The 15,377-nt window shown below is 40.3% G+C and overlaps 1 protein-coding gene across 1 annotated transcript in view; it reads left to right on the top strand.

Annotated features, from left to right (window-relative positions):
• Positions 1–15,122, top strand: part of elovl5 (ELOVL fatty acid elongase 5) — a 72,279-nt gene extending 57,157 nt beyond the window's left edge. The window contains exons 5-8 of the mRNA XM_062982973.1: positions 2,625–2,796; positions 5,545–5,669; positions 6,798–6,932; positions 12,091–15,122. Coding sequence (XP_062839043.1) covers positions 2,625–2,796; positions 5,545–5,669; positions 6,798–6,932; positions 12,091–12,219 — 561 coding nt within the window. The 3' untranslated portion in view covers positions 12,220–15,122. The remainder of the gene's footprint in view (positions 1–2,624; positions 2,797–5,544; positions 5,670–6,797; positions 6,933–12,090) is intronic.
• The last annotated feature ends 255 nt before the right edge of the window (positions 15,123–15,377 follow it).

The raw sequence follows: 15,377 nt of genomic DNA, 5'->3' as shown, positions 1-15,377 counted from the left end.
CATCACCAACTCCTGGTAGCTACACCCCTGGTGTCTTCCCATTCTAGGAAAATCAGTGTTTTGTACTGGAAGGACAACGCCCTAGCTTTCCAATAACAAGCCAGGGTTTTTCCTAGGGCAACCTTGTGCAAAGTATGGCTTTAAGATCACATACAAATGTGTATATGACTATCCACACCTAGAGACAACCCCACACTATGTCCCTTTTTAAAAGTTACCACTCCTGGGATCCTCTCCAAATGTTGAACAGATATCGTACCTCCCCCACACTTTTAAAAAGTAAAATGCTATTTCTTTTTCAAAATTGAAGTTTAGTTTCCTGGGGCAGAAAGCTGATTCGTAGAACTGTCAGAGTAGCTCAATCCTATTCTAGGGTTATTATTGTGGCTTGTTAGGAAGGAATCATCCCAGAGAGTTGATTTCCTAGTAGGTTCAGTATGTCACAAAAGTAATAAAATATGACACTGGTCTAAATATTGCGGCACAGAGCCTGCAGGTGAGATCTGATGTTTATCTTAATATATATGTATGTATGTATGTATGTTTGAAACCCTCCTTGAGTGCTGAAAAGAAATGCATCAAAAGATACATACATTCTAACCTAGGGATAAGGTGCAATGTTCCAATGTGATGATCTTTCAATCTGAACCAATATCTCATAATATATGACTGTCTCTTTTGGGTCACAATATTGTTTATTGAGGTTACCCTTTTTAAAGTAGCAGAAAGAAATCAGTCTATCCTTTTCCAAAATGTAGTAATGCTCCTTCCTGTCTAACTGGCTGCCATTTATTATCTAAGCCTGGTACAGATATCATAAACGCAAGTGTGCTAATCTAGGGTTTGTTAGACATGGATCAAGTTGTGTGTCTGCATATCCTTCTAATCTCCTCCTGTGCCTGGCTTCAGTAACTGTGAAAATGAACCTAAGTTGGAAAAGTTTCTGGTCCCAAGGTAGAATTTGTAATTTAACCAGGAATTAAATCTTTGATGGCCCCAACAGTAATGGCTCCCATGACAGTGGGCTGATTAATCTCCTCTAGGTTTAGGTGTGAACTTTCATGAGATATCCAAAGTGCTGAACCGTATCTCCAAATCAGGTTCAGTACATTCAGCAACACATTTAAAATTTGGACTAAAACTAAAGATAGATTCACTTCCTCACTGTCATGGGAGCAACCAACCTCCCATATGCCCAGCTGTTACAGCACAGTGGCTTAAGAATTAATGGAGCAAAGAGCCAAAAAGGGAGTTATCTGGATCTTGTGGGGAAGATGTAGGAATTGAAATGAGCTGTCATACTGTGTTATGTATGGGCATGTCTAGTTTTCTTTTTAAATTCCATTTTCTTCATATTTTCAGACTGGAGTTTTAACAGTTTCTACTGGTAACATATACTGTATTAGCATATTTGTGGATTCAGTGCAGTCAATTATTTCACATGATAGTTGCCTGTGGTTTATTGAAAAAGTCTTTTTCTTCTTCCGTAACAACAGTCTTCTGTGCCTTATTCCCTTCTGACTGAAGAAAGCACATTCCATTTAGGGAATACACTGGTATTATCTTCTATTTGTTCACACTCTTTTTCAGATATTACAGAAGGGGAATAAAGATTAAATATCTCCCTTATGTCTCTCATTAGCACCTGAGGCCTACTTGAATAGGCACATAAAGGATTGTGGCTTTTGGTTTAGTCGCACTTCAGCTTTATGGCTGTTGTCCAGACAACTTTTGTAGGTGTTCACAAGATCTTGGTCCTGCCCAGTGAAGCACTAACTTTAAATAGCAGACTTGCTCACTTTACTGTATTGAAAATTGGTTTAGAAACTCCATAGAGTTGCATTGCTCCCACTGAGGTAACGCCGTAGACACTAGATAGTGACTGGCAGAAGTTTTCTAGGATTTGACAGGAACCTTATTCTCCTACATAACAGAAGTTCCCAGGAATTGGACCAGTGGCTTTCTGCACAAAACATCGCATGTTCCACCTGTGTATTACATAAAAGAAAAGAAAAGCAAAACTATCACCACCACCACCAACTAAAAACAACAACAACCCCCAATAACCCAGGGCCCCATTGAGGACTTTGTAATGAATTGCACAGTTCTCTGTACTAGAGACAAAGCCATCTGATATTTTGTTGAGGAAAGCATTCAGTCTAGTGAGTTTTGTATATGGGTTTAGGAGCCTGGGTCTGCTAAGCAGCAAAAGGAAACCACTTGCTTCCGGTTGTATTCCAGCCATGAGTGGAAGTAGCTAGATTATCATAGGTGTTGGTGGCTGACCATTGCAAAAGGACTTGGCTCTATCTGGGGAGAGGGGTTGGACTTACTTTTAGGTAGAAATATAATATTGGGTAAAAACTATGGGTTCGTATCTCATGCACATGTTATACTGAGGCTGGTTCTGTATATCTTGTGTTTACTTCAATGATTTGCCACTGCACTTGTAATTCCATCACTCCTTGCTGCTGTTGTGCCTATCAGTAAAGTATGGAAGCATCTCACCTATGGCAGACATAGTCTCATAGCTATAATTGATCACTGGGATCTTGTGGTATGGGAGGGCAGAAAAATTTGTCCTGGTGGAGCAAACAACAGAACTATTTTTTCTCTCTCTTTAGATCATACGTGTCCTCTGGTGGTACTACTTCTCAAAGCTCATTGAATTCATGGATACTATCTTCTTTATATTACGGAAAAATAACCACCAGATCACTGTTCTTCATGTCTACCATCATGCAACCATGTTGAACATCTGGTGGTTTGTTATGAACTGGGTGCCTTGTGGCCACTGTAAGTATTCTTACAACTCTGAGATGTGGAAACTTTTTTGACCCAAAAGAAGACAAATGTGTGTTTAGGGTGCATTGCAGTGGTGCATGGAGCCAAAGGCAAAAGCACGGGACCCCAAATATCCCCATGTTTTCTTTTGCTTCTCACTTAAAAGTTCTTCCTGTAATAAACTAAGCTCAAGGAGATGCTTGTGGAATGGGAGAGAAGGTCTGATAAGAGCTTGAAAAATATATAAGTGTATTGGTAGCTGTGCTGACCAGGCAGTCATGTCTTCTGTTCCATGATAGATTGAGATTATAAGGTTTGAGTCCAGAAGATGAGGTTTCCTGCTCTTATTGTACTTGAAGAATGGGGAGAGACCTGTATGCATTTCTTATAGCGCTCATTTCATTTTAAGATTGTGTGTTATTGTTATACATATGGATAGACTTTTCAGAAGAATATTTACTTGACTAGATCTTTCAGAAGTTTGAAATGATGGTGGCCAGAATTCTACATCTGCTATTTATGTAACAATCTTAATTGAAAAGCTAAGTAACATCTCCTGAAATAGCACCCCATCACTTTACTTGGCATCAGCTATACAGAGAGAAGGTCCATTCTGCTGGCGATTGGAACATTCCCCCTTCCCAGCATCAAAAAAGGTTGCATCAAAGAAATGCAATGATCACAGCCTCACCAGCTGGTGTGAGTTGGTCAGAAACATCATGCAAATACATCAAATCACCAACAGAATGGACATTTTTCTATCGTGTAGGGACTGTGAATATGAATCCACTATTACCCATCTGTAAATCTGATCTTGCATTCTGGCCAACTGTTGTTGTTTTTGTGTCCGTGATATTAATTTGTTGTCAGAATCTCTGACAACAAACCTTTGGGTTTTCTTAATGAGTCTCCATGTTAACATGCACAACTTTGATTATTTAAGAGTCAAAACTGATGTTTGGTGAAGATGGGTTCATCTGATGTCTGGACAGAAAGACACTTTTCAGCTAGTTTCATTATGCAAGTGGTAATGAAAAATGGTCCTATTAAAATCCTTTGTCTTACCATAGCTTGACTGATGCTTCCTTACTTGTCATTATTTTGCTTGGCTTTACATTTCCTCAGCTATTTGTCTCCTGCGATGCTGTTGTTGCTGTTTTAGTTTTAATTAGGCAGCAGACTCCCGAAAGAATGCCACGTGGCAGCTGCTGAGAAGCTCTTCCACATGGCAGTGGCTCCCTGTAGGCACAGCAGAGCACTGACAAGCTGGTTCTTGTACTGGTGCCCATGCAGTCTCGTTTCCCTGTTGGTGTTCTAAAAAGCACAGAGTTGCCATGATATTGCTGCCTTGGTTGCTTTACCCAACATAAGGTAGAACCAAGGAGACAGCTATAGGGCTGGATCAGAAATATGTATTGAGTCCACAGAATGGCACTCATTTAAATGCAAAGCATCAGATACAGTCTCTGTGCAAGTTTTACATTGTGGGATGGGCAACAATGGCTCTTCAGATATTCAAACTCCCACCAGCCCAAATAGCCTAGCCATGAGCGAAGAATGATGGGAGCTAAAACCTAAGAGTGTATTGCCACCTTTATTTAACTCATAGGCAGAAGATGCCCTTCTGTCTGCAGTCCTGTATAAGTGGAAATGAATACCTCTGACAATTCTTATAGGCTGACTCTACATCATTGGTTCTCAACCTGTGGGTCCCCAGGTGTTTTGGCCCAGAACTCCCAGAAATCCCAGCCAGTTTACCAGCTATTAGGATTCCTGGGAGTTGAAGGCCAAAACATCTGGGAACCCACAGGTTGAGAACCACTGATCTACATGGTCATTGGTATAAAGATATGAGAAGGAATTATGGCAATTTGTCCCACCCTCAGGAAAACACTATCTGTGAGAGCAATTTGGGAAAAACACACAATATTATTTCATAGAATCATGGAATCATAGAGTTGGAAGAGACCTCATGGGCCATCCAGTCCAACCCCCTGCCAAGAAGCAGGAAAATTACATTCAACACACCCCTGACAGATGGCCATCCGGCCTCTGCTTAAAAGCCTCCAAAGAAGGGGACTCAACCACACCCTGGGGCAGAGAGTTCCAGTGCCGAGCAGCCCTCACAGTGAGGAAGTTCTTCCTAATGTTCAGGTGGAATCTCCTTTCCTGAAGTTTGAAGCCATTGTTCCGCGTCCTAGTCTCCAGGGCAGCAAAAAACAAGCTTGCTCCCTCCTCCCTATGACTTCCCCTCACATATTTGTACATGGCTATCATGTCTCCTCTCAGCCTTCTCTTCTGCAGGCTAAACATGCCCAGTTCTTTAAGCCGTTCCTCATAGGGCTTGTTCTCCAGACCCTTGATCATTTTAGTCATCCTCCTCTGGACACTTTCCAGCATGTCAACATCTCCCTTCAATTGTGGTGCCCAGAATTGGACACAGTATTCCAGGTGTGGTCTGACCAAGGCAGAATAGAGGGGTAGCATGACTTCCCTGGATCTAGACAGCACTTCCCTCTAGACAACATTTACAGCACTTTTACTCACTTTAAATGGCAGGTGTCACCTTAGGCAGCCAATCTGTGCTATTTGCAGCATTTCACATTCTTTTGTTCTTATGCTAGTATGTCAAAGTTTGTTTTGTTCCAAAATTTTGTACTATCACTTTTACAGGTTCATTTAGTATTAACTTTTAACACATTGACATAATGCAAGCTGTTTCAAAGGATCTTAAAACATCTCTCTTCTTTCCACTTACAGCCTATTTTGGTGCCACTTTTAACAGCTTTATTCATGTCCTCATGTATTCCTACTATGGGTTATCTGCTATTCCTTCCATGCGTCCATATCTCTGGTGGAAGAAATATATCACTCAGGGACAACTGGTGAGTAGTTGAGTGTTTGTAGACCTTCCCCAACCACCACCACAGTCTGAGAGAAATAGAACAAATGTTCTTCATGAGAACCCCTCCACATTTCTGACTGAGAAAGTGGAAACATAGATGTATAAAGGGCATAAATCACAGCTTTGGAGTACATTTGCAATGGCGACTCCCATGTTGGTGAGAATAGCTGAATCTACTCTGGGATTTAGTCTGATGTTTTCAAGTTGCTGAAATTATTCTAGGAATAGGCTTCAGTACTTTGGATGATTTTGTTAAAGCTGAAATTAGAGGTTGGAGTGAATCCCCTGTCCCAGTTAACTGGAAGGTGCCATTGGCATCCTGGTGCAATTTGAGGCATTTTTGCTTGATGGATTTTTTTTTTCAAATTGGAGAAAGGTTCCATGCCTGGGGGTTGCTCATAAGCCACACTTCCCCCATCTCTGCTGAACACCCAAGAGCTTCATTTTTTACATTGCAGCACATTCAGGGTTAAAAGTGCATCTTCATCAGTGCATTCAAACTGGGATTTCATGTTACTCCACTTTCTGGCCCCATCTACACAGCTGTATAAAATCCAGATTATCTGCTTTAGATAGTATTAGTCTACATTGCCATATAATCCAGTTCAAATCAGATAATCTGGATTTTATATGGCAGTGTAAATGGAGCATCTGATGATTTCTTTTTCTTTTCACCCTCAATTACATTTATGTCAAGTGGGGAACAATGTGTTTTTCAAAGGTTTACTGTGTCGGTGATCAGATGCAGACAAAACTGTTCACTTAACCTTACAAAAAGTGCTTTTGTGGACACTTGGAGCTGCCCCATATAATCAAGAGTAAAAGATAATAGTACCTTGTTTCTATGGAGGTTTCCCCCCAAATCTGTCCCTAATTTCTCTACCAGTTGTAAAGTCTTAAGCTTAATCATATGCCAATAATGTCTGTCTTACAACATTCACCCTATGGAGTGCAACAGATGATCCATAACATTCCCTGAGGGAGCCAATTCAAAAAGGGCATCTTTGTATTCATGCTTCACAGCAAACAGATGAAATGTACTTGTTTATCGTGTAACTCTTCTCTCACTTAAAATGACTTTTCCCTACCCTTTCTTCCCTGCTTATAGACTCAATTTGTCCTGACAATCTTCCAGACAAGCTGTGGAGTTATTTGGCCATGTCGATTTCCGATGGGATGGTTGTATTTCCAGATAGGCTACATGATCTCCTTAATTATCCTTTTCACAAATTTCTATATTCAGGTAAATTATTTTTGCTCCTGAAATTTATAACTTATAGACACAAGACATAGACACATCACCACTATACACAAAACATTAGTTTTGTAGTTTCATTGTATTGAGCAGTTCTCAATCCTGTAAGAAAAATCAGCCCCTACTCCCTTTGCCTCATGTTAGTTGACCACAACTGAGTTATGATTTAATAGGACATAGAGGGAGCTGCAGTGTCATGGTACTAAGTCATGTTTTCATGCAATTTATACAATTTAAAGGAGGAGTGCTTTCTTTACTATTTTAAATCTTTTACACATGCACATTGCAACTCAAAGTAATCTTCACTGACATCTGTAATAGTTGGAGAAAAGTAGCTATACATAGGGAGGTTTGTTGTTTTTAAAATTTAGTCAATTTCTTTCATTGTTCCAGAGGCACAATGTATTTATGAGCTGCAGAGATTTACTTTGCAACTTGCCTATGAATTTGAGATTATTTCAGTCCAGGATTAAATGTCTAAAAAGAATATAGTATGCACCCCCACGCCCATGAGGGACACATTCCTGGTCTTACTGTGGAAATATAAAAATCTATTGAAATGAATTACTTCCAGTGGAATCATATTGTAGAGCAGCAGTTCCCAACCTTTGGGCCTCCAGGTGTTTTGGACTTCAACTCCCAGAAATCCCAGCCAGCTTATCAGATAGATAGATAGATAGATAGATAGATAGATAGATAGATAGATAGATACTTTATTATGGTCCATGGACCCACAGCTGTTAAGTGAATAACATACAAGAGTTTATAGAACAGTCAAACAGGGGAAATTGCTAAACAAACACAAACTACACAACGTCAGGTAATACCCTGATGGGAAACTAGGCTCTTTCTCAGCCTTGCTGCCACTGCAAGGAACTTTGCCACCGTGAGGGTCACTTCATGGTGCTTATCCTCCATCAGATATCTGACCTTCCTTTGCGTGACATGGTCAAACAATCAAGCCAGGATTGGGTGAACGAGTTGACCTCATTATCAGCTGTAATAATAATAATAATAATAATAATAATAATAATAATAATAATAATAATAATAATAATTTTATTCTTGTATCCCGCCCCATCTCCCCGTAGGGACTCGGGGCGGCTCACATGGGGCCTTGCCCAACATCACAATATAAAAACAAATCAAAACACATAAATTTACAACAATAAATCAACAATATCAGTAAAACCATCATAAAAACAATATTGCAGGAAAAAGCATTAAAAACAGATATAAAACACAAGTCTAGGCCAAAGGGCGAATGTGTCAAATCAGGGGGAGGTAGTTACGTAATTGACATAGTCATTAAAGTACTAGAAATGACAATAATGACAATGAGAAGGCGAATCAGTGGGTCTATTATTATGTAGGCAGACAACTTGAACCAACAGAATTCACTCATCAAAGGCTTTCCGGAAAAGAAACTTTGGGAGCTGAAATCCAAAACAGCTGGAGGCCCACAAGTTGGGAACCACTGTTGTAGATAGTCATACTGGAACATGTAGAAAATGCCTAGAGAGAACACTGCTCTAGCATTTCTTGGTTTTCTAGCATAACTCTATTGTCAAACTGCAGTGAAAATATACAATAGACTTCAATTGAAGGACCTAGCATATTCCTTGAATCATAGAATCATAGAATCATAGAATAGTAGAGTTGGAAGAGACCTCAAGGGCCATCTAGTCCAACCCCCCGCTAAGAAGCAGGAAATCGCATTCAAAGCACCCCCGACAGATGGCCATCCAGCCTCTGCTTAAAAGCCTCCAAAGAAGGAGCCTCCACCACGGCCCGGGGGAGAGAGTTCCACTGCCGAACAGCCCTCACAGTGAGGAAGTTCTTCCTGATGTTCAGGTGGAATCTCCTTTCCTGTAGTTTGAAGCCATTGTTCCGTGTCCTAGTCTGCAGGGCAGCAGAAAATAAGCTTGCTCCCTCCTCCCTATGACTTCCCCTCACATATTTGTACATGGCTATCATGTCTCCTCTCAGCCTTCTCTTCTGCAGGCTAAACATGCCCAGCTCTTTAAGCCTCTCCTCATAGGGCTTGTTCTCCAGACCCTTAATCATTTTAGTTGCCCTCCTCTGGACGCTTTCCAGCTTGTCAGCATCTCCCTTCATCTGCGGTGCCCAAAACTGGACACAGTATTCCAGGTGTGGTCTGACCAAGGCAGAATAGAGGGGGAGCATGACTTCCCTGGATCTAGACGTTATTCCCCTATTGATGCAGGCCAAAATCCCATTGGCTTTTTTAGCTGCCGCATCACATTGTAGGCTCATGTTTAACTTGTTGTCCACGAGGACTCCAAGATCTTTTTCGCACACACTGCTGTCAAGCCAGGCGTCCCCCATTCTGTATCTTTGATTTCCATTTTTTCTGCCGAAGTGAAGTATCTTGCATTTGTCCCTGTTGAACTTCATTTTGTTAGTTTCGGCCCATCTCTCTAGTCTGTCAAGATCGTTTTGAATTCTGCTCCTGTCTTCTGGAGTGTTAGCTATCCCTCCGAGTTTGGTGTCATCTGCAAACTTGATGATCGTGCCTTCTAACCCTTCGTCTAAGTCGTTAATAAAGATGTTGAACAGAACCGGGCCCAGGACGGAGCCCTGCGGCACTCCACTTGTCACTTCTTTCCATGATGAAGACGACGCATTGGTGAGCACCCTTTGGGTTCGTTCGCTTAGCCAATTACAGATCCACCTAACCGTAGTTTTGTCTAGCCCACATTTTACTAGTTTGTTTGCCAGAAGGTCGTGGGGGACTTTGTCGAAGGCCTTACTGAAATCTAGATATGCTACATCCACGGCATTCCCTGTATTGACCCAACTCGTAACTCTATCGAAAAAAGAGATCAGATTAGTCTGGCATGACTTGTTTTTGGTAAATCCGTGTTGACTATTAGCAATGACCGCATTTGTTTCTAAGTGTTTGCAGACCACTTCCTTAATGATCTTTTCCAGAATCTTGCCTGGTATTGATGTGAGGCTGACCGGACGGTAATTGTTTGGGTCGTTCTTTTTTCCCTTCTTGAAGATAGGGACCACATTCGCCCTCCTCCAATCTGCTGGGACTTCTCCTGTTCTCCAAGAACTCTCGAAGATGATTGCCAGTGGTTCTGAAATAACTTCCGCTAGTTCCTTCAATACTCTTGGATGTAGCTGATCTGGCCCTGGGGACTTGAATTCGTTTAGAGTGGCCAGGTGTTCCTGGACAACTTGTTTCCCTATTTGGGGTTGGATTTCCCCCAATCCTTCGTCCATTCCATGTTGCTGAGGTTGAAGATGGCTTTCTTTTTGTGAGAAGACCGAGGCAAAGAAGGCATTAAGCAGTTCTGCCTTTTCCCTATCCCCTGTCACCATCACCCCATCTACTCCTTGCAGTGGCCCTATCGCCTCCTTTTTCTTCCTTTTTCTACCAACATAAGCAAAAAAACCTTTTTTGTTGTTTTTTATGTCCCTGGCAAGCCTGAGCTCATTTTGCGCTTTAGCCTTGCGAACCTTTTCCCTACAGGAGTTGGCTATACGTTTGAATTCTTCTTTGGTGATTTCTCCCCTTTTCCACTTCTTGTGCATGTCACTTTTGAGCTTTAGCTCAGTTAGAAGTTCTTTGGACATCCATTCTGGCTTCTTTGCACTTGTCTTATTTTTCTTCTTTGTTGGCACTGTTTGCATTTGCGCCTTGAGTATTTCACTTTTGAAAAACTCCCATCCATCCTTAACTCCCTTGTTTTTTAATATCGGCGTCCATGGAATGCCGCTCAGTAATTCCTTCATTTTTTGGAAGTCAGCTCTCTTAAAGTCCAGAATGCGTGTTTGACTTGTCTTAGTTTCAGCATTCCTTTGTATTGCAAACTGCAGGAGCACATGGTCACTTGCCCCTAAGGATCCAACCTTGAGATAACATATTTATTTGTACGATAGTAAGTGGCATCATGGATCCCAAGATACAGAGGTCATAACGTACCTCAAAAAGCAAATAAGAACCTGCTGAATCCCAGTCTAGCATGTTTTGTTGGAGATAACAACCTTCTCAAGTCTCCTCTATCCAGTGTTTTGTCTGTTTATAATGTGTCGTTTATTCCCTGAAGTGTATGTCTTCTTTGGTTTGCAGTTTTCGTAGCTCTATGTACTTAAGACAGTGGGAGCGGCTGCAGACCATGTGACTGGTTCAGTGACTGTTCAGAATGCAGTTTGAAATATGACAGTTGAGAAATGACAGTTGAGGCTTGAGTACAGAAGCCAATGTTAGAAGTCAGTTGAGGCTTGAGTTTTTTTGGAAGTAGACTGCTACAAAAAAGAGCTATGCTGAGCAAATATAGTTTTTAAAGAGACTATTAAAGACTATAAATTAAAGATACAAACTGAAACATTTTAAAGCTTAACCTGACAAGAAATGTACCTGTATATTTAAATACATGAAGTTGTGAGTAAAACAAACTTGTTATTTAAATAAGTCTACTTGAATTTTGTCTGCTGAGAGCATCGGATAGAAACAAGGTATTTACATGCCCAGTGATCTTTGATTACTAATGGAATATTCCTGAAACTCTGCTACCCAATAGGTTATGATCCTAACAGGTCATAATCTAGTTAGCCCAATATGTTTAACCAATATAACACATCTGCTCTCAAACATTTTCTGTCCATATGAATACAACTGAGTATAGTAAAGAGCAATGTACTCTTTTCCAAAATACTACTTATCTGTTCTCCTGGACAATGGGACACAGCCAATACCAGCAAAAGAAACTGAGAGAGATTCAATGGGAAACCATGCTTCTTGAACCACATTCAGCTATCTTACACACTTCTGGGCTTCATTCAGATAGTTTCTCAAACTATTATTTGAAAAACTAAGAACAAAGAGATAAGGGAGAGAATGGGAAGAAGTTTTTGTTTCTAGTTGGCCATAAGCCACAGTTTCCTGGTTCACTTGGGGTTAGAAAGCTGTGATTTGTGCAAACAATAGTTTGTGAACCTAGAGATAGTCTTTCACAGCTCTTTCTGAATTAGTTCTGCTCAGTATAATCTTTCATCAACATGTAGGGATGGTAAATGTCTGTTAAGTAATACTTGTTACATTAGTTAATGTGCTTCCTTATTTTTATTGCTGAAGTAAAAACTCACTACTGATCCTGTGTGTGTGTTTTAGACTTATAACAAGAAGGCACCCTCCAGAAGGAAAGAGTATCAGAATGGGTCTGCGGCTGTGAACGGGTACACAAATAGCTTTTCTTCCCTCGAGAACAATGTGAAGCAGAGAAAACAAAGAAAGGATTGAAGACCAAACTGAGAAACCATTTTGATATTCTGGGCAAAAAACAACAACAAACAACAAATCATCTGATTGTAAGCACAATATGTGTTGTGCACTGATAACTCTTGACAGCTACTGTAACTATTCCTGCCTAGAATAGTGTTGATTTATGTAGGACTTTAACCAGTGCAAAACATCCTAGAAACTCTCCATAGGCTAAAGTTGATGATGTTGATAATACTGGGAGGTCACATACCCAGGGATAAACTGTGGAAGGGAGTATTACTGTAGTATATATATATATATATCATATATACATATATTTATGTATGTATATGTATATATAGAGACACTGCTGTTGCCTTACTAGTCAATAAGATAGGTGCTGAATTCACTATTTCAGAACTGTAATCCAAACTCATATTTTTTAACTGTAGATAATGCATGTGATTGTAATTTGTACAATGAAGTTCAGTTTTCTATTTTTTTTTCCAGTAGTTTGAAACACACATGCCTTAAATTAAAATAAAAGCAGGGCCCAAAACTTAAAAAAAACTGTTTTGCAGGTATATGAAAATGTTTTGCTTCACATTGGGGAGCAATTTCTTATGGAAGACAAGTTAGAATGTGGTACAGATCCCCAAATACCAAGCACACAAATATAGCTTTGGTTATGCATGGTGCGTATGTATGTACATATTTGGTTTCCTATCTTCAAAATGTTCATAAGTGGCAAAGAGGAAACCCCCACAGTAGGTATTTGGAAAAGACAGGACCTTCACTTGCAGATACTTTGTGTGCACTGTTGATCATGGATGTAGTCTATTTGTGCTCCGTATTTGGAGATTGAAAGCATGTAATGGATGGTTAAGGGGCCACGTCCATTGTCTAGTTCCTTTATGATTCAGTCAGATGCACTATGTGCATTTGATGTCATGTTAGGAAGCTACTATGAAACATGGAACGGTGGATACCACAAGGTCTGATTCTACCACAAGCAACTGGTTTATGAAATGTAATGACCATTGAAAAAGCAGGATCTTTTATTTCTGCTGAGACTTGAAATGGAAGAACTATCAAATCATGCGTGGTACCTTTTTTTAGTTCTATTTATCACAAGTCTGAAGCAGTTCTTTTTTTTAAAAAAAAACACCTTGATCAGGTTTTAATTTTCATTAAATTGGCACTTAAAATGTAGAATCGGGATGCCAGCTCTCTAAACACTCGAGCAACCATGCCCAATTTGGTAGCCTCTGAGTGTATTTGGACTACAATCTCCACGATACCCGATCAGCACAACATTGATAGGAGTCAACACCACTTCTGTTTTTTGTTTTTGTGTCAGGAGCGACTTAAGAAACTGCAAGTCGCTTCTGGTGTGAGAGAATTGGCCATCTGCAAGCATGTTGCCCAGGGGGCGCCCAGATATTTTTGATGTTTACCATCCTTGTGGGAGGCTTTTCTCATGTCCCCACATGGGGAGCTGGAGCTGACAGGGAGCTCATCCGCACTCTATCCAGATTCGAATTGGGAAGGCTGGATGAGAGAGAATGCGGAGGGAAGGAGAAAGTGGCCATGAACTATTACTTCCTTTCAATTGGCATTCACAACTTGGCACTTGAAATTTCAGCATTCCTTTCTAAAATTGTCAACATAATGTGAGATGAACCAGTTATGGCCTGTTGTTTTGAGTCACCTACCATGTAAGAAAGTAGCTGGGTAGAAGACGCAGCTGGTACAACACACACACTGTTTTCATTGTTATTTTTAAAAGAGACATTCCCAGGGTGAAACTTGTCAGACACAATGCAAAGCCGTATGAATGGCCAGTGTTGTGATCAGCCTGTATTTTCCAAGCTAACCAAAATGTTTGACCAAATCTTAAAAAGTGTTTGCAGGGTAATTTTTGATATTTGGCTTTTTTGTACTTAAGTTGGCATTTTTGTTGTGGTTTCTATAGTAAGCATCGGGTTGGATCTCAAAAACACAGAGTGCAATTCCAGTGGCAGAGCCCTCCCTCTGGTGCTCCCTTCAACCTTGAAAGGTTGACCCCGAAAATCAGAGGACTGACCCTTCACAACACATGATGTGAGTCAGGTGGGTAAAGTGGGGCTGAGAAGGGAGATTTCAGGGACCTGTCCCAATGCAAACAGAAATAGCTTTCACTCACTCAAACAACCCTGTGGTCCAATGCATTGACTTAAAAAATGTGCCTATAAAAAACCGTGGATTGCCATAGCCTGGAAAGGAGAGGTGTTTGGACCATACTGTTACACAGAGAAGCCTTGTAAACATGTTGGTAATGAGTGTCCGTTCTCTTAGTGTCTGTTTATCTCACCTGTACTTCTTACCTTGTCTAAGATTTATGTAGAAATGGTTGTTGAAATTACTGTTAACTGTAAAATCACACAAACCCCTTGCGGGGTCCATTGTAAAGCAGGCATCTGTTAGCAGATACACTGTGTAATGGGATAGTTTTAGCCTATTAACATGTTAGTCCAATGTACTTCATTTGTGTCAAACCATCCTATTGCTCATATGCCCCAATTTAATCTATTAATTATAATTTGATATTTAGATAAATATCAATTTTACCATGGTTTTGCACATTTGATTTGAGGGAACTGGAAAGTTTTCCCTCTTAGCCTTGCTGATTTTAAAATTTTGCTTCTTTTTGAAATGAGAGACAGCACCAGTTTCCTTTCTGTGTGTGTGCGTCTGTGGGTTTTTTTTAATGCTCTCAAAAGTTTGTGTGTATGTGTCTTGGTTTCTAGGTACTGATTTGCAAAGTCTACATATTTCATACAGCAGCTTCACCATTCAAAGTATGCTGTCTAAATGTGTGCTAAAATAAAAAACCTCTAGCTTGTCTGAAATATTTGCATTATTAATGTTTTGTGTCTTAATCATTAAATCATTCTTGATTACTTGTGTCTGTGTTTCAGTACAGTGATATCTTTAAAAAGATTGTATTCTGATCTGCAGCTAATGGAAACTTTGGATAGTGATCTCCTTTACCTAAAAACATAGAATCATACACCTGGAAGAGACCTGAAGGACTATCCAGTCCAATCCCACTCTGACATGCACATAATTGGGTCATTCCAGTTTTTGTGTTTAAAAAAACCCTCTAGAGGAGGAGACTCCACCACACTCCAAGGCAGTGTATTCTTCTGTCAAAC

Source organism: Anolis carolinensis, chromosome 1, assembly GCF_035594765.1.
Source record: "Anolis carolinensis isolate JA03-04 chromosome 1, rAnoCar3.1.pri, whole genome shotgun sequence".
NCBI classification, from domain to species: domain Eukaryota; kingdom Metazoa; phylum Chordata; class Lepidosauria; order Squamata; family Dactyloidae; genus Anolis; species Anolis carolinensis.
The sequence above is the reverse complement of the archived record's forward strand: the minus strand, read 5'-3'. Positions and strand labels throughout refer to the sequence as shown.